The following is a 21,017-nucleotide window of genomic DNA, read 5'->3' as shown; positions in this document are numbered from 1 at the left end:
GATTTTTTTCCTAGTAAATACAGTCAAATTAAATTAGTTATTTCCCACTGTAAGTTAAGTAAATCTATTCTATAGTGTCTTTATTCAGTAAGTTCTATGACAAAATTAATTACATGCCTTAAGCTTTTAATTTTCCTTCCCTTTTTTTTTGGTTAGTTAATCCAGATAGAATTTACCTCTAATTAACTTATTTTCCATGTTTTGACCAATTATAGAGATATCAATCATCTTGTCTACACTATATATATCTCAATAGGGGTTGCAATGTTTTGTACAAATCAAATTAGAGTTTCTCTTCATAATTAATCACTAATACACTCTAATTAAGACATGGCTATGAGCAAAGCATCAAACACTTTGTTCTCCTTGGTGTTTGTGATTCTTCTCTCCATTGGTATATATCTCTCTCTTATAATACACACACGTCTGTTATTGATGTTTTGTGCATCGAACTGTCCTTATTTTATTGTGATCTATGAATTTTAACTCGATTTTTTTTGTATGTTTTATAGGTTTGCAAAGTGTGAATGCTTTTGGACCAACATGTAAGACTAATCAGGATTGTGTAGTTTACTGCAGTGTCCCCATTAGTAGAGGCACTGGAATATGCTTGGGTGGACATTGCACATGTGAAAAACAAGAATCTATCAGCAATGCTAGGAAATTTTTACATGACTAGGAAGATCCATGAAAAAATCCTGTTTTTTGTTTGTTTTTTTACTTTGATCTATGATTTGAATAAAATATGACAAGGAATTCGATCTTTGATCGGTTAATTTTTTTTTGTTATGATTGGAAGAATGAAAATCGATAAGAAATTATGATTCATCAAAGTTAATTATACATCCTCTTCTTAATTTTTTGTCATTCAATTATTTATAAGTGAAACGCATATCGGGTGCGAGTAAATATTTTTCTCTTTAAGTGTGAGTTGAGTGCCCGCACGGTAAACTGAATTATTGATATTCCTATGTGAGATCTATCAATATTACAATAAAAGACATGCTGCATATGAATAATATATGGGAGCATAGATTTTTCTAAAATAGTATTTATATTTATATTAAGTTTAAATACTAAATAAAAAATCTATTAAAAAGAGTTCAAGTGAAGAAAAAATTGTTTCACCCATGTTTAATTAGTCAAAGGATGTGTTAATTGGTAGGAAGACCTTCCCTGTGTTTAATTGATCAAAGCTTTGAAAAATATTTTCGCTAGAAAGAAAAAACTTCCTATAAAATAAGAAAAATAATTACTCTAAAATGAAAATAGAAAAATTAAATTTTCATAAGTGGCACTCTAAATTTATTATTTCCTCCTCACCCCTCCGATGCCCGCTCCAATAAATTTGATAGATTACATGTAAAAACTTTTTGAGATAACAAATTTTTGCTTACTTACCAAACATTAAGGGGAAAAAATCACTAAATTTTCAAGAAAACAGAAAAACAATTTCCTTTCTACCAAAGTCACCCTAAATAGTAACACCTCGTAAAATGAGTGACACCGCTGATTAGATTAATGACTAGCAATTAACTTCAAAAACCACATATAGAAATTTTCACCAGGCTTTAATTAATTAAATAATACAATGGTGTTAAATCAGCTGAAACAAGTAATGATATTAGGAAACTGAAAGAAAAAGTGACCAAAGAATCAAAATTCATATTAGTTAAACCATCTTTTAATGACATTTATATTGCAATTTCTATCACAGAACAAAGGTGAAAATGGAAGCTTTCACACCTTGAAATCCTATTGGATTAGCAGAAAACAAGACATAAACCCTATGTAATCCAAAGCCCAAGGACTCTTCCCAATGCCAAACAGAACAACCTCTCAGGCTAGTAGTATTGCAAGAGATTAATCAACTTTACAATAGCCTGCTTAGCGATTTGATAAGCATTTTCAAATTGCGCCTAGTAGCTTCATCGCCAGTGAATCCCAAAATGTCGGAGCTAATGCTCTGCACGATGTGACAAATTATGAATTACAAAGCATGAAAGTGATTGACATGTTAAAATGACTATTACCACGCGGGAAATTACCTCAACATTCTTCAAAGTGAAGACCAGTGTATATATGGACTTTCGTATCAATTCAGTGTTCTCAGGAGTCATGACCGTGGAGTGCACTCTCCTGCAATTTGGTTCATAAAACACTGTAAAAGCAGATAAATGGTTTTTACATGCCTAAAGCAAACAGTAACAGAAGCAACCTCAAAGTAGATGCGTAACTTGGGGATCACCTAGAAGAGTTACAATCTTTTGATGTCAATAAAAGGAACTCGCTGTTGTTCTCGAGGAAATTAGAAATGTTTAGCGCTTTTCTTATCATGTGTACTCAACCAGGAAAGCATCCAAAGCTGTGTCCTAGTAGAGTATGGTCTATGACGTGGGTACAAGCATGGGTTCAATATGTGGCAATCCAAAATTCTTAATAATATACAAAAACATGCAATGTTTGTGAAGCAATGCAGTGGGTAGTGTAAGATCTACCTTTTCGTTGAACTTGCTATCTGCTTATTTGAACATTTTACATAATTGGTCTCACTCCAACTATGTAGCTCACAAGTGAGCAGCATGAGCAAAACTTAATTTGTATCACTCAGTTCTATTCTCAGACAAAGTAACAAGTACCAAGTACATCTTACAAAGGTTTATAAAGGTCTGGGACTACTTCACCCTTGCTTTAAGATATTGGGGCAGATTCTTAGATACGTTCACATGTGGCAATCCTATAATACCTATTAAATAAACATATAAGATTGGTGGAGAGAGGTATACAAGTGGAGAAAAGGAGAGACAAAGTGACAGAACAAGCATTTCAAAGCACAAAACTCTTCTTATTGATGGTCAGTAAATATATATTTATTGAGTTTTGCTGTAGAATTGCAAAAGGATCTTCAAAATGCTGGTTAAGCAGTTGAAAATAGGATTTCTCAAGAAAAGAAGCTACCATAAGTTACTGATTCACCTTATATCTTCAGATGTTAGTGCCAGACTCCGTGTTAAACTCTCAACTTCCTTCAGTAAGCCACTATCACGAACATCAGCTAGCATAGGTTGGATATCCTCAGCCATGGCTTTAATCTGAGGTGTCACTACATCAAAGGTACAATGTTCATACATGAGAATATACTAAATACCTGCAAGGAACACATAAATTGCTCAAACAGCATAATAGGATGAGTGCAACCATATGCCCGACATTCCGCTGTTTCAGATCTCCCCTCCCCCTCTATAAATGGTCCTAAAGCTTGATATTGATGAATGTGGTATAGAAATACATATTGCAGCAGTACTTACTACTCACAGTTTTACACTTACCACCTAACATCTGACAAACGAATAATAGTTGTGCACTTGCTTTCGACATATTACTTAGAATATGCACTACATGACACAGTAGTGTGCTGAATGAACATCAATAAGTCCAAACTGGGTTAGACTAGATTTTGTCAAGACGAGAGCATTTTTCTGTTAATAGAGATGGTTGCATGAAGTACACAATGTTAGTTTTTGACAGAATTCTCTAACAGATACACATACTAGAACTAATAATAGTCAAACAAACTTATAAAAACTAATCTCGTTTTATGAAGCACTTGTTTAATAGTTTCACTTTGTTCAAAACAAGATATTCTAACTCAATTCAGTTTTTCATGCACATCTCAGAAATAATCCTTCATAAAAAGACTTGCAAAGCAATCAAGCAGATCTTGTCTGACAATCCATTTGCATTTCTCCTCTGCCCAGGTCAGATACTTAGGGTATAATATAATTTGGGCTTGCCCAAGCTAATGACCGCAGTAGTCAACCTCTGCACTTCCAGACACACATTACTTCACAAGCTCTTTCAACTTAGAGTTCTCCAAAATTAAGTGTTATCCAACTTACAAATTTCATCACACTGAAATATTTACACCAATGCTCTTTATACAGATGCTGTCAAAGAGGATTGAAGTCCATAACATTCTAGTACAACCCATACATCACACGCTACACTTCTATAGGGTGTAGACGTGTAGTACATATTGCTTTGGTGGAAAGAACAAGGTTGAAATGTGTGATTTAACCTCAGCTTAAGATAGCAGCACTTTTAAAAATGTTCCCACACATGACACTTGGTCTTCAAAGCAAAAATAATGAATTTTTTATTATAAAGGATGTTATGAATTATAAATTGAGAAGAGCAGAATTTCAACAAGTTAAATCATTCCATAACTATATTATAAGCTAAAAGTACAGAAGTTAAATTCAGTCTGTTCGTCAGATGTCCTTCTTCTTTACTCCTTGAAATTAAACATCATCCATGCAAAGAGAAAAAAAATGGGAGGTGAATAAATGTAAAGTGCATCAGACCTTTGTAAGCAGCGGTCGTGCCTCCTCAATAACATTTAGAGCTCTCTCAGCCAAAGCATAGGTATTCGACAAACCAATTTCTTCTGCTTCACGGCCAAGACGTGTGAATATTCCAACCAACGCATCTAGACTAACCCCTTGTTGTCCTTTTATCTTTTGCCTGTCGCAAATTATCAGACCCTCCTTAACACAATCCGGATCCAGGGGCCCTGCAGAAGGTACTGGGATTGGATCTCGAGGTGTGATATCAATCATGGTTTCCATGATAAGACCAGATTGGTTCACCTCAACTAATGAGTTTCGAGGAATAATTATCTTATCATCTTCAACCTATAAACACATAATCAATGCTTAAGAACAAAACATACACAAGCAACTATGGAACAACTACTTATTACTTCAAAAGAAGTATATATAAAACAGTAAATGTGTTCAGCAAATATACATGTTGCTCACCTCAACAACAGCTTCAACATTTCTCAAAGAAGGATTGACTCGAATCACATTGCCAATACTTACTCCTCTGATTCTAACAGGTGTGCCAGTGCAAATACCACAAGCCTGCTCAAACTCAAGCACAGCTAAATACTTCCTAAACCTAGACCGCAGCTGAAACCCTCTCAACCAAGCCAAGCTGAGTGCCAACAACACCGTACCCGAAATGATAAACAACCCAACCCCACCTTCCCAGATGCTCCTTTTTCCAAACCCAAAATCACTCAATGGACGCATAGTTCGCTTCCATATATTCCTGGGAACATCTAAAATAACAGAAAGCGGACCTTTCTGGTCGGAAGATGACCCGGGTTGTTGCTCTTGTTCTTGACTATGACCCGTATTTGCAGACATTGCTTTCACACTAAAGGTTTGATTTTTAGGCCTGATTGGTGATTTTATACACAGAAAACGATCACCCAACACATTTCTTCTACTGGGTATGATGGGAAACACAGTAGAATTTGTTGATACATGGACTACAGCATTTCCAGCCATCATCTAGTTTTCTTTTCTTGTCTTTCCAAAATTATGCACTTTTTCTTGTTGTAAAGACAAAAATTGAGCTGGAGAAATTGAAAATAGAGATTGAAGATCAAGAAAATGTTAGCATATTGGATGGTTCAAGCTGGAAGCAACCCTAGCGCAGATCAACGACTGACTGAATCTGTTGAACTATCATCACTGAGAGGAGAGCGGATAGAAAATGGGCTGGGCTGATAAAGTGAAAATAGGCAAACCAGATCTTGTAGGCCCATGTGAGACAGATTAGATGTTTTGGGCCTTTATACCATAAGAGAAGGGCAAATTACAGAAATCACATATTTTTAAGGCAAAATTATAATTTATTTCATTACACAAATTCCTCAAACGGATACAATAATATAAGCACTGATACATGCGCGAGATACAATAATATAAGCGTTGATATATTAATCTGATGCGCGAGATACAATAATATAAGCGTTGATACACTAATCTGATGCGCGAAAATGAGAGATTTTAGAGATTTGTAAAACTCATAGGGGATAATGGTAATAAGTAAACTAAAAGGTGGGATTTCTGTAATTTTTTCATAAGAAAATGAATAACTTATCGAAATCCTAAGGGGTCGTTTGGTACAAAAATTAATAATACATGGATTAGTAATGCTGAAATTAATAGTGCAGGGATTAGTAATGCAGGGTTTGTTTTTATCCAGTATTTGGTTCATTATTTCCCATCTCATTTGTATTTGGATTAAAACTTTATTTAAAAAATATTTCCAATTATACTCTTGAATTATTATGTAACTGGGTTAAGGTAAATAATTGCCAGACAAATATTATTTTTTATGCCTTCTAACTAGCTATAAGAAAAACAATTTTGTCGTCATGTTTACCTTTTTTCCACTTAAATTATTTGAGGATGAATAATTGCATCTTAATAAATTGTTCACTTACAAAATGTCAATTTTCAATTTATAAAAGATAAACTATCAACTTTTAAAATTGAAAAGACGGTAAACAATAGTAAAATTGAATAAACCATCTACATTTACACATAAAAGTTGCAAGTTGTAGTTTTAATATGTATGCAATTTTATAAATTGTTCAAAACACAAATAATTAGAACAAACAATTAGTTAATGTTAAACAACTCACATTTCAAATATTGTATTAATTTGTGTTGGATTTATTTAGTAACAAACAACTCTCTCTAAATAATTTGTAAGCTAATTTATCTAAATAACATAAATCAAGAAAATAAACAAAATAATTAAAATGATTTGAGGTATATTTTTATCTTTACATAAACTTATCCCATGGTATCATGTCCTGTGTATTATTAATACCCCCAAATGGAAGGTATTAGTAATACATGTTATAATACCATGTGTGAGGTATAACTAGTCCATGGATTAGTTATACATATATCCAAATTCCTACCAAACATAGTACTAAATAATATCATACATAATACATGGACAATTTGTTTTAATGTGTCCTTCCAAACGACCCTTAATAGTTTAGGATCTAATTACTTAGATATACCGTAGTTTGCAAAATAATGAATCTTATCAATTTTTTGGTGTGTTTAGATACATGTATATCGATATAAATGTAGGCAAATTTGAGTGTAATTTGTTCTAGATAGTTTGTATCCAAGTTGATTTCGTATGTATATGGATACATATACAACTCTCGTTCGCCTCCTCCTATCTCATTTGCCACTCTCTTATATCACTCGCATATTTGGTATTCGAGATGCATGTGAATCACACCAGATACATCTATTGTGATTCGCATACCTCTTAGATACATAGATAAATCTCATTTGCCTCCCTTTTGTTCTCACTCGCCCCCCTCTCTCTCTATTTTAGTGTATCTTGTAGAAAAAACATGTATCTAAGTGTATCTAACTTGAAATCTGATATGAAATTATTAATTAGTCAGATAAAATATAATTATTTCGAGAATAGTAATTATGATAGGAATGTTTGTATAATTAAGTAGTTTTTCCTATAGAAAATGGTTCATTCGCATAAAATTTCACGAAGTATTAAACAATTTTCAAGTAAAATAAATGAAAATAGGGAGATATTTTTTATCCCTCTACATAAAAGCAAATTAATTACCGACATATATCGACTTACAAGTTACACAATTCTGTCCTCTAAATAATTAGAGAAAATGCCGTCCAAACCAAAAAAAAAAAAAAACAAAATTGTCAAACATGTTGTAAATCATTTTGGTGGTTAAATGGATAATCATAACTCCTTGGTTAATTTCCCTTCTTTATGAGTAGTAATGTGGTTGATAATGTGGTCAAATGGATGACCATAACTCCTAGGTTAATTTCATCATTTATTGGTAGTAATGTTGTTGATAATATGGTTAATTGGATGACCATAATGGATAGTAATTCTCAAGGTTTAATGTAATGTTTATGACGCCCTTTGATATTCCTCAATGTAATCCTATAAATAGTGGTGTTGAGAATAATGTTGAATACACTTGAAAAAAAGAAAGTTAGTTTATATTGCTCTTTATATTGTTTTTTTGTTCTTAAGTTTTATAATAAAATATATTTATACTCTAATATTTTTCCACCATACAAAACGCACAAGTGCAAATAAAGAATTGTTTTTGGGTGAAAACGTAATTTAAGCATTCTATAACCTCCGCCGTTGCTGCCTCCTATAAACCCTAAACAAAAATCTGTGGACAGAGCAACCAGAGCTAGAAAAAACATAGTTCACAGAGATATCTACTTGCGAAGAAAATGGCGAAGTCAATGAGATCAAAGAGGGAAAAGAGGCTGAGAGCCATAAGGAGGGATATAGTTGCTACAGAACCCACTGTTCTTAAGAAAGAAGCTGCTAAATTGGCTGCCCAAGAAGCTGCCCTTGCTGCACCTAAGCTTATTGTTAAGTCTCCCTTCAGCCGCACCACCATGGATACTTCTGCCTCTACTTCTAACGACGATACTAAAATGGGTATGCAAGTTTTACTTTTATTTATTTTTCTCCATTAACTCATCGATTCTCTTTTTACTCGATTTGGAATAAATATGATATGTTGCTTTGGCTAATTCTAGTTTGGAATTAAATTTTCATGGTTTCAATATTTTCTTCTGTTGTTACCATTAATATTCCTGTGTGTTTTTGGAGTACGAGATGTTGATAGGAAGGAGAGTGGTATGCTGTGGGAAAGGTGGAAAACAGAAAAAAAAAAATTATAGAAAAGATGTAAGAACGTATCTGCTGTTTATGTTGGCGAATAATATACTTTGGAAGGATAAAATCCTTTTCAGAAGTGGCTGTCTTTGAAATAATTAGGCTTTTGTATAAGTATTTGTTCAATCTTCTGTGATAAATGAGTCGAAGTATGATTTAGTGTGTATTAAGTATGGCTATGGGAGCTTCATATTTCTTTGAAGATATTATCTCGGAGATATCATGAATATGGCTATTTATGTGAAGATATGTTGTATCAGACCAGGACATTCAATGATAGTTTCAGCTAGATGTTTGGACATGCTTGCTAGCTTTTCTAGGATTATTGACTGAACAATCAGATGAACTCCTTTTTTAGTTGCAGCACAATCATATGAACTCCAATTCTATTAATAAAAAAATCTTATCAACACTTGTGCTATTCTACGATAGAGACAACTCTAAGATAGTAAGGGTTTTAGGATAAGAACAAGCAATATGAAATATATCATTGCAAGTTTAACTATCATAAACGTGAAGTTTAATGTTAGATTAGACTGGATTGCAGCACCTAAATGCGGACAGTTCATATCTCTAGGGTTGATTTCTCAGGAGTATGGTATGATAGAGGAAGAATGTAACATATAGAGTTAAGAGATAAGATGGCTGAAATGAAGACGTGTTACCGGAGTGAGTAGATGATTGGAGGATATCTGCCAAAGTGCTGTCAAGACTGCTTATGTGATATGAGAGTGAACCTTAGGTTCTTAAGGTCCTAAATTGTTGACATAAAAAGCAACATGCATAGTTGAGGAGCGCACAAGTTGGCCTAAGCACCGCCATCATAAAAAAATTATTTTAAAAATGAAGCAACTCAGGCAATCTAACTAATTGGATTGAGACGTTTTTGTCAACTTTTGAAAGCTGATATTATGATACATAAAGTAACTCTTCCTCTCTTTTTACTTTTTAGTTAGTGAATTTTGGCTAGCGCTTAATATACTCCAGATGAGGCCAATTTAAGAGATTGAGATTAATGGTTTAGCTGGTTAACGCTGATAATAGATTACTGTCAGTTATCAGCATCAACCACTTTGTCTCAGTCTGTATATCCAGTGATTCCAGTAGTGATATGAAAGAAAAAGGAGTTATATGCATTATCTGAAGCATATTGCCACGAAAGGAAGATATCTCGTTACTAGAGTTCATTGAATACATTAGTTTCACAAGTTTAGCTTGTACATCATCAGTGTGCACAATCAAGACATGTGGGGAACTCCATATCATGCCTTTTTCTTTTGGAACCCAGAAACAGCCCCCAACAATTAGGTTCCTAATGTTATACGTTCCTATTTATTTCTTGTGGGAAGATTAATACATGTAAGTAAGATTTAACTGCTCATTCTACTCCAGTGTTCTGTATCTGCTGTTGCTGCTGAAACTTGCGCACCTGTTTTTTAGCCTCCCCTCAAATATGTTATCTTGTCATTGTCTTGATTTCCAGATGTGGAGATGGCTGATGGCAATCAAAGTTCAAAATCTTTAAAACCTCTTGGAAAGAAGATGAAAAAGAAGCTTAAAATAGCTAAGAAGAAGAATCATGGCAAGGGAAAGATCAGGAGGAAGAATGTTTGATTGCAGGTGGTAGCCATCTTGCTAAGCTGATAGATCTGTCTTGTTACTTATACTGTTGACAAGTCCCCCTCCCATATTCTCTCCTTAATTCAGGATCTTACATTGTAGTAGTATCTTGGAACTTGAGCATGTGAGTGGATATGCTCATATAAATTTGTTTGTGTGCTGTCAAAATGAAGCCTCAAGTTCTTAAATTTGTTTACAAAATAGATCGTCTTTTTCATTTGTCTTTTACAGTTTGTTGGAACATGCAAAACTTGCAAGGAAATATGAAGAGATGTAGAAATCCAACAATGTTCATGTTTTAGTTTTCTGATGAAGTTGACGTGGTAAACATCATCCTTCATTTGGTTTTTGGCTTGACTGTTACAAATGGTTCAATATTCACCTTTTCCAATTGTTAGGATGTTCATGTTTTTAAGCAAACTTTAATGATGCAACGACTAAGTAATGACAAAAAATAAATCATAATCAGCACAGCTATTACATCCAGAATAATAGTACCACAGAGCATAGCACAGGTAACAGCAATATCCACTTACCGACTTAGCAAAATCCTCCGTAATCCAAGAAAGCAAAAACACCCAACGATGCTGCTGATGAAACCCAATAGACCAAACAGGGGGATAAGCATATACTTCTTTTTGGAACGAACTAAAAATGAGGGCCTTAATCATTATACCCTCAAACAAATGATATGCATATTTAACAACACCAAGTGATCAAATAATCCATCACACTGAATTGCAAAGGGTTCATTTGAATTACGTTCCCAAAATAATTGCACTATACATAAAAAATGAATTTTGAATTTAACTCAATCTCAAAAGCTTAGCAAAAGTAGTGAGGATTGCCTAATATATATATATATATATTATTTTATTTTTATTTTTTATTTTTTAAAAAAGACCAAATAACTCATCACCTTTGGATGTAGGAATATCTGATATAACTCACTACCAGTTACATTTCTACTTTTTGCCGGCATAATGTTTTCTAGTTTTGCCCTGAAATTTTGATGTTCATTGTAAAAAAATGCATATGCAGTTCCAAAAAATTCATTTCCCTCGTAAGCTTACCAATAAAGAATTCTAGTACCTCTACGAACAGGTTAAATATTCATAGCCTCTAAACACCAGTAGTTCAAACTTAAATATGGGAAACAATTTCGAAAACAAGAATGTGACAGTAAATGGTGCAAAAACATACAGTGAAAGATACACATGGTGCAACTACTAAGCTACCTAGCTTCAGAAGATGATCCCTTTGACATTGAAATCTGATGAATTTCACTCAAATGAAAAGTGTAGTCGTTGAACACAAGTTCACCACGGTAGGCAGCTAGCAGTTCAGGAACTTGTGCTTCATATTTAGTAACACACTTCCGTAAGAAGTCCTTTTCACTGATCATTAGAATTGAGGATAGTTTGCCAACTTTTGAAATAACGCCTCTTGACCACAAAACTTGCATGACAGAACACCTAGGAATAACCCTCTTCTTCAGGCTACGCAATAGAAAGGATGGTCTTTGTGACAAGTGTGATAGGCTCAAATGGAGTTTATTAACATAGAATGCCACAATTGCCCTGATATTATCCTCAGAATAAAACATGCAAGTTGGCTGCAATCTGAAAATATTAAGGATCTCGCCATCTGAAAAGCCCATACTTCGGTAGTTTTCCAGTTTCCTTTCCATTTTGGAATCATTAAGTACAGACATTGCAGTAAAAGCTGCCCTAAATGCTGGAGATGTAACATCAAACCCCAATTCCTTAAGTCTCAAGCCAACCTTATTCATCTTTTTGGGATTTATAGTCAAGATAATGGGACCTTTTGAAATAAACTCTGGAACTTGAGAATCAGGAATACCAAGTTGGTGCAATACCTGTAGAGTCTGCTTCAAACCACTAGAGATCTTATAATTAAAGATCTGTGGACTTCGTTTGATGGCAGCCATTGCTTGCATTTCACTACCCATGAACATCTTTAGGGAATCAAAGCATGGAGTCAGTTGTTTCTCTATGCTACTCATGAGTATGTTGGGGTTACCACAGATAATCTTATTGCGTTCATCTTCAGTAAAGCCAATTGATTGCAAAAACTTGAACTTGGGCTTTAGGGTTTTGTCCACCTTCGATACTAGTAATTTAGGGCGTAGTCTAATTAGTTTCTTCGTTTGGGTTGCAGAAAACCCATGGTTTTGGAAGAACTCAATAAAAGCTGAAACTTTTGAACATTGAGCAGTATCTAATTGGAGTGGTTCTGCTTCACTAATGATGTTTTCTTTTGATAAACCATGAGACTTTCTGTGATACAAATTAATGAGTGTGCTCTCATCAGTTGGGATGTTGCTGCCACAGCTAGTTGACACAAACTGCACGAAAAGGCTGGTTGTCCTGATCTTTGTACACAAGTTTCTTTGACATTTATAGAGAGATTGAAGCATTTTAAAAGAAGGGAGCCCTGTGAAAGAGATGTGTCAATGCCAAGATCATGCCTCAAGGGACACAAATTATAAGCCTGCTAAAGCAAACAAAAACTTGTTAGCTAAATAGCCTGTTTGCCAAAAAAGAATGCCTGTTAGTGAAAGAAGAGGACAATGAAATTCAACATTGGTGTAATTATATAAATCCTCCAAGTTCAGGAAAAGTCAACACTCCACAAAATTTTGTAATATTGCCAGGTAAACTCCTCAATCTCTAGACACATTAGAAGAACCATTATGGCGATGGACCAGCAACGAGCAGTTTGAAATGCTGACTGTTTGAGTTAAAGAAAATATTTGAGTCTGGTGTGCTACCAAATAAAAATAGCTCAGTCCAGCATTTAGGTTTTCTTACTTTCAATCTCTATGTGAAATTAGTTTTTCAAACTCAAGATATCAAATCCAACTTGAACAAAAAACGACAAAGGATTAAATGATCTAGTGGCAAATGCCTATTCCAACCACTCCCAAAAAGATTCAGAACAGTATGACAAGACAGATTAATTAATTAAAAGTTAAAACTGAAGCCAAAAAATGAGTTTCCTCTTTTATTAAATTGCTGTATATTTGCAGATACTTCAGACTGTTATTGCTGGTCTACCAACAGGGAAAAATTGAATTCCTCTATCACCGGAAAGCTAAGGAAATGGTGGAAGATAATGCTTGAGTGAGCAGAAATAGTTATAAAGTCACTGTTGGTAACTATGAAAAAGTGAGATGAGAGAGCAATGAGTCATAAGTATGAACAGAAAAAATAGTGCTATCTAAACAATGGGAAAGTCTAATTGTGGATGAAGCAATAATACGAAAGAGTAAAGCAAGAGACTATGCAGATGATGACTGTTGGTCACTCCATGACAGACCAAGAGAGCAAGAGGAAGAGGACCATGAACACTGTGACAGAGAGGAAAATATAATCCTCTGTTTCAATCTTACTTCCCTTTAAGTATGTTTTAAAAATAATACCACTCTCTATAATTAGTTCAGTAACTCTTTAATTTCCATATCCCAAACAACATTCAAAGGACATTTTGGTATATTATACACATCTTTAGTTTAGGCCCACAAGATTCAAATTGTGATGTTCAAACCTTGATGGATGGAGTTACCTGGTACTTGTGTTGGTGAGAGGTAGCAATTACCCCAAGGAATTAGTCATGGTGCACGCACGTTGAACTAGACATTACGGTTATTTAGAAATAGTTTTAACTTTAATTTTTCTATTTTACCCTTAATAAGTTGATTTATAGTCATACAAAGTTAATGGCTTGTTTTAGATCATAAGTTTTCAAAAGTCTTACTTAAATTCTTAAACTTAGTGCTAGTCAAATGCCGGACCTACTAAATATAGAAAGTGGCATTCCTTTTTAGACAAACTAAAAAGGAAAGTGAGACACATAAATTGAAACAGAATAAGTACTTGATTTATCACTATTATAAAAATATAGCTATCCGAGTATGAAAAGGACTTGGCCAGCCTTCTAGTTGAGACACTAGGTAAGGTCAACAACATGGACATCCAATCTTGAGATCCAAGTCATAGTCAAATCCAAACTCTAACACTAGTTGAGCATCAATGAGGACATTTTCTGCTTATAGTCATGCTTTTTTTCATACGATGTATTCCTTATTTGTGGTTTTAGGGTGAGAAATTCACCTTTTACAATTTTACCTTTTGGCACTTATTATTTACTGTTTGGTGCCTCTTCATATTTTTATTGATGAATTACATGACATCTTAAGCCCCCACTTTTTAGTACAGACCTAAAGCTCATTTGGTTTGTCTAGCTTAATTATATTTAGAGGTATGAACAAACTCATTGATAAAGCCCAAGATCTTCAAGTCCCTACCTCTCCGTCATTCTCTTTTTAGAGTAGATTCTCCGCTGATAACTCCTGTGGTGCTCGTATATGGTATTCTTTCTTCTTCTTTTTTTCAAATAAGTGGTGTTCATATATGATATTCTAGTCAACCACAACATCTAGTCTTTCCCCTTCTATTTCCAATCAATTATGTACTTATAGATCACATTTATCAATTCAATACACTTAGAAGATCTATCCTCAAAATGCATTCACCTCACAACTTCAGGCATAACTTCCTTGTGCTTTTGTTTTTCAAAACACTGCTGCAAACTTAAGTCCCCAATCAAGATCATTTTCACACGTTCTGAACCAAAGAAGAAAACATAAAAGGGGGAGTGTTAGTCTACTGCATGCTTCCTCAGAATAATAAACATTATTTCCATTGTGAATCTTCTTTCCACTATAATCCCACTCATAACAATAATCTCCACCTTAGAAGTGTTGTAGCTCTTCTCTGAGTTGAACTCACTGATTGTAGGATTTAACTCAAGTCAATAACACACTTGATGGATGGTGGTGAACCATCATAATATCAAAAGTGAGTGGTTGATAATTAGTTCACTAGCTGAGCTAAGTCCTCTGGTAGGAAAGTGGTTGTAATCTATACAACTTCTAGCATGCCGCCTCAATCGAATAAGGACCTTATTTTCTCTAGCCTTCCACCCAAAATGCTAGTCAGATTCTTAAAACTTTCAAGTCTCAAATCTATCACCCAAAAAAGTAATATGCTTACCTAACTTCTCACTCGCAGTGACAACAATATACTACGTAACAAACATCTTTGTTGAGCTTATTATCCAACGATAATATGCATTACTTCTATGCAATCCAACAACAGGAATCTTTCTAAAGCACTATAGTTTAGACCCCTTCCGAAGACTTTTAAATCATCATGTCGTAAAGCAATATTTTGTATTACTACTAGCATACAAGTATAAGTTTAACATTAAAATTAGTTCCATTTTCCTACACCAACTACATTCCACGTGACTCATTAGATGATCTGAAAACATCTTCTCCTAGAATATTAGTTCCAAACATTTGTGTTGCCCCTCTTCTAGGTTCTTGAGAATCTTATTACCACTTCCCAAATAGGCTGAGCAGTGCAACACATCTCCAATTCACCTTCTTCAAAATCATTCCCTGCTCATTTCGTTCGAGATCATTCTGCGTTGATGAGAAAAATGAACCTAGGACCTAACTCAACCCAAAGAATAGCTCACTGAAATGCCCATTGTCCAAAATCATATAACAATTCATACCTTCAACCAATGTAGGATTCTAACAAAGAGTTCGTGTTGTACACTTCGAAAAGAATCAATCTAGGTTAAAAATATATTTTTTTCGAAAAAGTATGAAATTTTATAGAATAAGTAGGCTCTCGGTTACCCTTCTTTCATATTATTTCGTCTAATTTGTAAGAAAAAACTAATGAACTAAAGTATAGGCTATGCAATTTCTTTTTCTTCAGAATTACCAAAATCCCCAAATCACAAAAAGGAACAAAAACTAGAAATAGAAAGTAAAAGGGACAGAAGAACCGTAAAGGGGCTGCTCAGGTAAAATGAACAAATAAAAGAAAGAAACAAAGAAAACCCAGTTAAATTATCAGATTCAAATTCAAGAACCAGATAAGCACCAAATTATAGCACAATTTTCCTGTTGTTTCCTCAATTATATGAATCAATGTACACAAACTTGAACAGTGAATCATTAGCAATTTTAACAAAAGGAAAAATACATCAATAATAGGAGGAGCCAAGATTACATACCTGCAATACGAACAGCTCCACTGAGAATGGCGAAGCAGTGAACAAGCACGATGCCTATTTTAGGAACAAGATCAAATATTCGAATTTATCATTCAGGTCCCTTTGAATTTTAGAAAATGCTATTATGACTCAAAGTTCAGATAAATGGCAAAGTGCATCTCCTCCTCCAACTATCCCACCAATTTGATCCATTTTTCTTTTATCTTCTTTCATTAGTGCTTTACGTATAAAATATAAGAAAATAACTTTAATACGTATAATAATAGTGATAGTAGGAAAAAAATATCTTGAAACTGAGACAAATTTTACAGAGTGGGTTAGACCAATTATGTTATATGAGATAAAGTGTTGATTCGTATAGGACTCTTATATTTAGATAATGAAGATTACGAAAAGAAAGATGTCGAGATTGATGTGTGGGCTTACTAGCGAAATATGATTAAAATTAGGATATTCAATGAAAGTGGCATGAATGTAGGATAAGATGTGTGAAATGAGTTTGAGATTGTTCTAGCATATGGAGAGGAGATGCACGGATGTCTCAGTGTGAAACTGTGAGATGATATCTAATGTCTATAGATGATTTCAAGAGAGGTGGATGTAAGTCCAAAAAGTACTAAAGAAATGTGATTAGATAAAATATGAGAATACTCCAACTTACTAAGAACGTGACCTTAGATATAGGGCTATTAGGACACAAATAATGGCAAAAGACTAATAGATAGTTGTTGAATGTTGTTTTAGTTATTTTTTTCATACTAATAATTGTAACATTATTCTTGTGATTTTTTATCCTCCTATTTCTTTAGTAATTGTACCATACACGGTGAGATATCCCAAAATGAATAGAGCACCGCATTAGTTGGGAATTGGGATATGTGGATCAAAATTTTGGGCAATTTCTAAAATTTGATTTATTATTTTCAAAAATGATATGGTACTTAATACTTTTTAATATGTTTCTTTGTTTGATTATTCAAAAATGATATTATTTGTCTTTTAGAAACAATCTCCCTATCTTCACGACCTAACAGTAAGGTATGCATACACTTTTTTGTTAAGCTCTATTTAATGGGATTTCACTAAATATGTTATTGTTGTTATTTTTGTTTGATCAATAACTTGGGTCAAAGTGCACAAATATTCGACTTGAAATCGTCATTTAAGTTATACATATAGTGCATAAATAATTACAAACTTATCTATTTTAAAACAATTTTACATGTGTTGTGCCTAAAGTTCTACATGATTGAAGTTCAATCCCTTTTTTTAAAAATAAAATAAATAATCTTTAGTCATATTTGCTGCAACTCTAGGCAAAATTAAACTTCAACCATATGAAAAGGCGTATTTAGGGAGGTTATCAGACTCGCGTGAATTGTTTCACATCTCCGTAATAGTACACATGTCTTCTCAAAAATTCTAAATTCACCTTTGATCATATGTAATTTTAGATATCACATGTTTTTAATTACTTCGTAACAAGTAGATACATATTTTTTTAATAATTGAATACAAGTTCAATATTGTAAAAAAAAAATACAAGTTAAATAAACCCATTGAAATTTCATGATAGCTTGTTTAAACATAACTAAACTCAAATATATGATAAATAATATAAGTTCCAACAAAATTGAAAGTGAAACCTACCAAAATACCAACAAAAAAAAAGTTTAGAATTAAATCAAAATAAACTCTGCCACTTATATGGCTACTGGCCCATTAAGAGGTTTCCCATCAGGCCCATATCTCAACCCAGCCCATCAAAATAATTCCAACCCTACACCCTTTCTTATATATCCTTCTCACTTCTCATTTACCCTTCTTTCATCGTCGTCCCCAAAACCCTAGCCGCAGTCACTTCCTTAAGTGCTTAGCAGCCAATTCATTCTCGAAGCCATGGTAATTTCTCTCTCAAAATGTGTAACCAATACGCTTCTACTTTCATTATTTCTTGTATCTAACAGTTTGTCGATGTTTTTTTTTTCTTCTGGTTGATAGGCGGAAGTTGAAGCTGATGTTGCTACCGGACAGCCAAGGAAGAGAACGTTCAAGAAGTTCAGCTACAGAGGAGTAGATCTGGATTCTCTTCTCGACATGTCTACTGATGAGCTTGTTAAGCTTTTCCCTGCTCGTCCTCGCAGAAGGTATCTAACTCCTTTTGCAAATGTATGCTGTTAAATTGCTATTGATTTGATTTGTAAGAACATGTATTAGTGTGGAATTTTAATACCTTGAGCTTCTTCTATGTAAATCTGTTCACGAGTTTAAGTTAACATTGTCATTGGTGCTGTGTTATTGAAGAACTTGTAACTAGGGTTATAAATGGGGCAAAAACATATATTGCAATTGATATGTTAATCTTCCCCAAAAAGTGAATGATTGCCAGCATTTTCATTAAATTTGATTTGAATTGGAACACTGATGCTAATTTTTGAAGCAAGTCATTAATTCTATATTATAAATATATATTTAAATCCACCTGCAAAATGCAGTCAAATAATAGGATTTTTACCCTCAAAATAGTTTCACGGTATATCAAAACATAAAGTATCTGAACCCGAACACATTATGGATATAGTGATTGTACATAATTTTTTCCTATGTATAAGCTCATATTTTAATATGTAGTTAATTTTCTTGTTCATGAAAAATGACTCATCTTGAATTTTATTGTGATAGGTTCCAGAGGGGTTTGAAGAGGAAGCCTATGGCTTTGATCAAGAAGCTCCGCAAGGCGGTAAGATAAATAATGTTACCTTAGCTCCTATTCAAAAAATTAATTATTTATTTCGTGTCAAGTATCAGCTAAGTTATGGTAATGAATTACTTGAAATAGATATATTAGGGACTGTGTGGACCTCGATGATGAATGAAAGTTTATTTTGAATGATGATATGCCTTTTTACTTTTCATGACCTCAGTAACATCCAAGTCCACCTTTTTTTTGTGTATTAATTTGGAGAAAACTCAATTAGTGTAACTGCAATGCTGTAGTGAATTTAGATCACGAGTCAAAAGACAGCTGAAATGTAAAGCTGCACTTTAGTACCTCATAATGCTTTTTCTCAAAGTGGATGTTTGCAACTTCTTACTGAGCATGGACAATCTAGTTTACCTGTATCTTTGTTGATTATCTTTGACGACCTATTGGCTTTTCCAGTTGCAGAATTGTATAATATTTCAGCTTCCAGAGTTTTGCCTGTTTGTCTAAGTCATATTAGGCAAAGCTTAAATTTTTTGTTTGATATAGAAAAAGGAACAATATTAGTATTATGAATCTTTTAAATGATTTTCTGGGTTCTGAGTCTTGACATGTTGATAGTACTTGGTGATGTTTAGAATTAGGCGCCTAAGGCCGAGCGCTTCCCTCGTTAATTAAGAGGTGGCGTGGTATTCCACAGAGTGAGGTTTTTATTTGTGGCGCACTAAGTGCGTAGGCGCACAATAATGTTTTGGGGTCTCCATGGCCACTTTGGGTGCCTCAACTTGCTTCCAAAGTGGCGGGATTGCCCTATATTTTCATTCTTCCACACTTGCTTTGTCTTTCTTCTGCCACTGGAATTTCAAATTGTAGTTTTATTACATTCTTTTGCTGAATTTATATGAAGTAGTACTGTTTCTTTTCTTGTACATATTAGTCAATGTGAACTAGTTTATTGTGATGGGGAAATTTTACTTCACTATAGTTTTTTTGGGAAAGGAGGAAAGGCATCTGATGTTCAAATCCTATCATCAGAATGCCACTTTCCTCATGCATCCACCTCTCCCTACAGAAATAAACAGGATTTAATGCTTGCAACCAGTGTTTCATGGTTTGCAAGTTTGGCTTCGCTGCAACATTGTAATCATCACTATATGTTTTACACTACGACGTGTTGTTTATATCCATGTCTTTCCATTGATGCATTTTTTTTCATATTCAAACAGAAACGTGAGGCCCCACCTGGTGAGAAGCCAGAGGTTGTGAGAACACATTTGAGGAACATGATCATTGTTCCTGAGATGATTGGAAGTGTTATTGGAATCTACAATGGAAAAACTTTCAATCAAATTGAGGTCAAGCCTGAGATGATTAGTCACTACTTAGCTGAGTTCTCCATCTCATACAAGCCTGTCAAGCATGGTAGGCCCGGTATTGGTGCTACTCACTCTTCAAGGTTTATTCCATTGAAGTGATTCAGCCAGAGCTTGTCTTCATGTTTTCTAGTAATACTAGTACTTTTGTTTTACTGCAATTTTGATGAGAACAGTGGATACTGAATGGTTCTTTGTTTGAGACTAGTAATTTGCTGATACATTGCAACATTTCAATTATTGTGCTTTATCTAGATTTTTGTTCCATTTTGCTTTTTTTGAAGTGTTACTTTGTGTGTCTGAATATTTAAGTCTGTTTCAAAAACTACATACATCCTGTGCTGCTATCTAAAATCATTTTAAAGGAAAATTAGTCACAAGTATAACATGTGTAAAAGGAAGTTTAGTTGTAATTTTTGATATGTACTTTTGGTAAGTTCAATATATTTGGTTTAGAGGGTAAATGATATATCAATCTGCATATATTAAAATGTCAGCACTCCTGGTTTATTCTATTTGGTGGTGTGGTGTCATTGTTTTGCATGATTCAAGCTCTCTATCTTGATATTATTACTCTCTGGCTCTCTATGTAATAATTCACGCTTTGTACCGCAAATCAACCAAAC

The 21,017-nt window shown here is 33.9% G+C and overlaps 4 protein-coding genes across 4 annotated transcripts; 2 read left to right on the top strand and 2 right to left on the bottom strand.

The window, feature by feature from the left end:
• Positions 1 to 1,613: 1,613 nt before the first annotated feature.
• LOC125822437 (protein TRIGALACTOSYLDIACYLGLYCEROL 2, chloroplastic) lies at positions 1,614 to 5,551 on the bottom strand. Its single transcript, XM_049501833.1, has 5 exons — positions 4,821 to 5,551; positions 4,365 to 4,694; positions 2,977 to 3,092; positions 2,049 to 2,139; positions 1,614 to 1,966 (listed from the first exon to the last, which is right to left on the bottom strand). The coding sequence occupies exons 1-5, from the start codon at positions 5,358 to 5,360 to the stop codon at positions 1,874 to 1,876; spliced, it is 1,170 nt and encodes a 389-aa protein (XP_049357790.1). The 5' UTR covers positions 5,361 to 5,551; the 3' UTR covers positions 1,614 to 1,873.
• Positions 5,552 to 8,022: 2,471 nt separating this feature from the next.
• Positions 8,023 to 10,467, top strand: LOC125822150 (uncharacterized). The gene is made up of 2 exons (XM_049501527.1): positions 8,023 to 8,337; positions 10,061 to 10,467. The coding sequence occupies exons 1-2, from the start codon at positions 8,124 to 8,126 to the stop codon at positions 10,189 to 10,191; spliced, it is 345 nt and encodes a 114-aa protein (XP_049357484.1). The 5' UTR covers positions 8,023 to 8,123; the 3' UTR covers positions 10,192 to 10,467.
• Positions 10,468 to 11,416: 949 nt separating this feature from the next.
• On the bottom strand, positions 11,417 to 12,711 carry LOC125822481 (uncharacterized). The gene has a single exon (XM_049501883.1). The coding sequence runs from the start codon at positions 12,635 to 12,637 to the stop codon at positions 11,432 to 11,434; it is 1,206 nt and encodes a 401-aa protein (XP_049357840.1). The 5' UTR covers positions 12,638 to 12,711; the 3' UTR covers positions 11,417 to 11,431.
• A 5,391-nt stretch (positions 12,712 to 18,102) lies between these two features.
• On the top strand, positions 18,103 to 20,645 carry LOC125821992 (40S ribosomal protein S15-like). Its single transcript, XM_049501366.1, has 4 exons — positions 18,103 to 18,216; positions 18,316 to 18,461; positions 18,997 to 19,054; positions 20,245 to 20,645. Exons 1-4 carry the CDS (start codon positions 18,214 to 18,216, stop codon positions 20,491 to 20,493), a joined length of 456 nt encoding a protein of 151 aa, XP_049357323.1. The 5' UTR covers positions 18,103 to 18,213; the 3' UTR covers positions 20,494 to 20,645.
• Positions 20,646 to 21,017: the final 372 nt, after the last annotated feature.

This window comes from Solanum verrucosum, unplaced genomic scaffold (genome assembly GCF_900185275.1).
Source record: "Solanum verrucosum unplaced genomic scaffold, falcon-dt-bn FXZP01000103.1, whole genome shotgun sequence".
NCBI classification, from domain to species: Eukaryota; Viridiplantae; Streptophyta; class Magnoliopsida; order Solanales; family Solanaceae; genus Solanum; species Solanum verrucosum.
The sequence above is the reverse complement of the archived record's forward strand: the minus strand, read 5'-3'. Positions and strand labels throughout refer to the sequence as shown.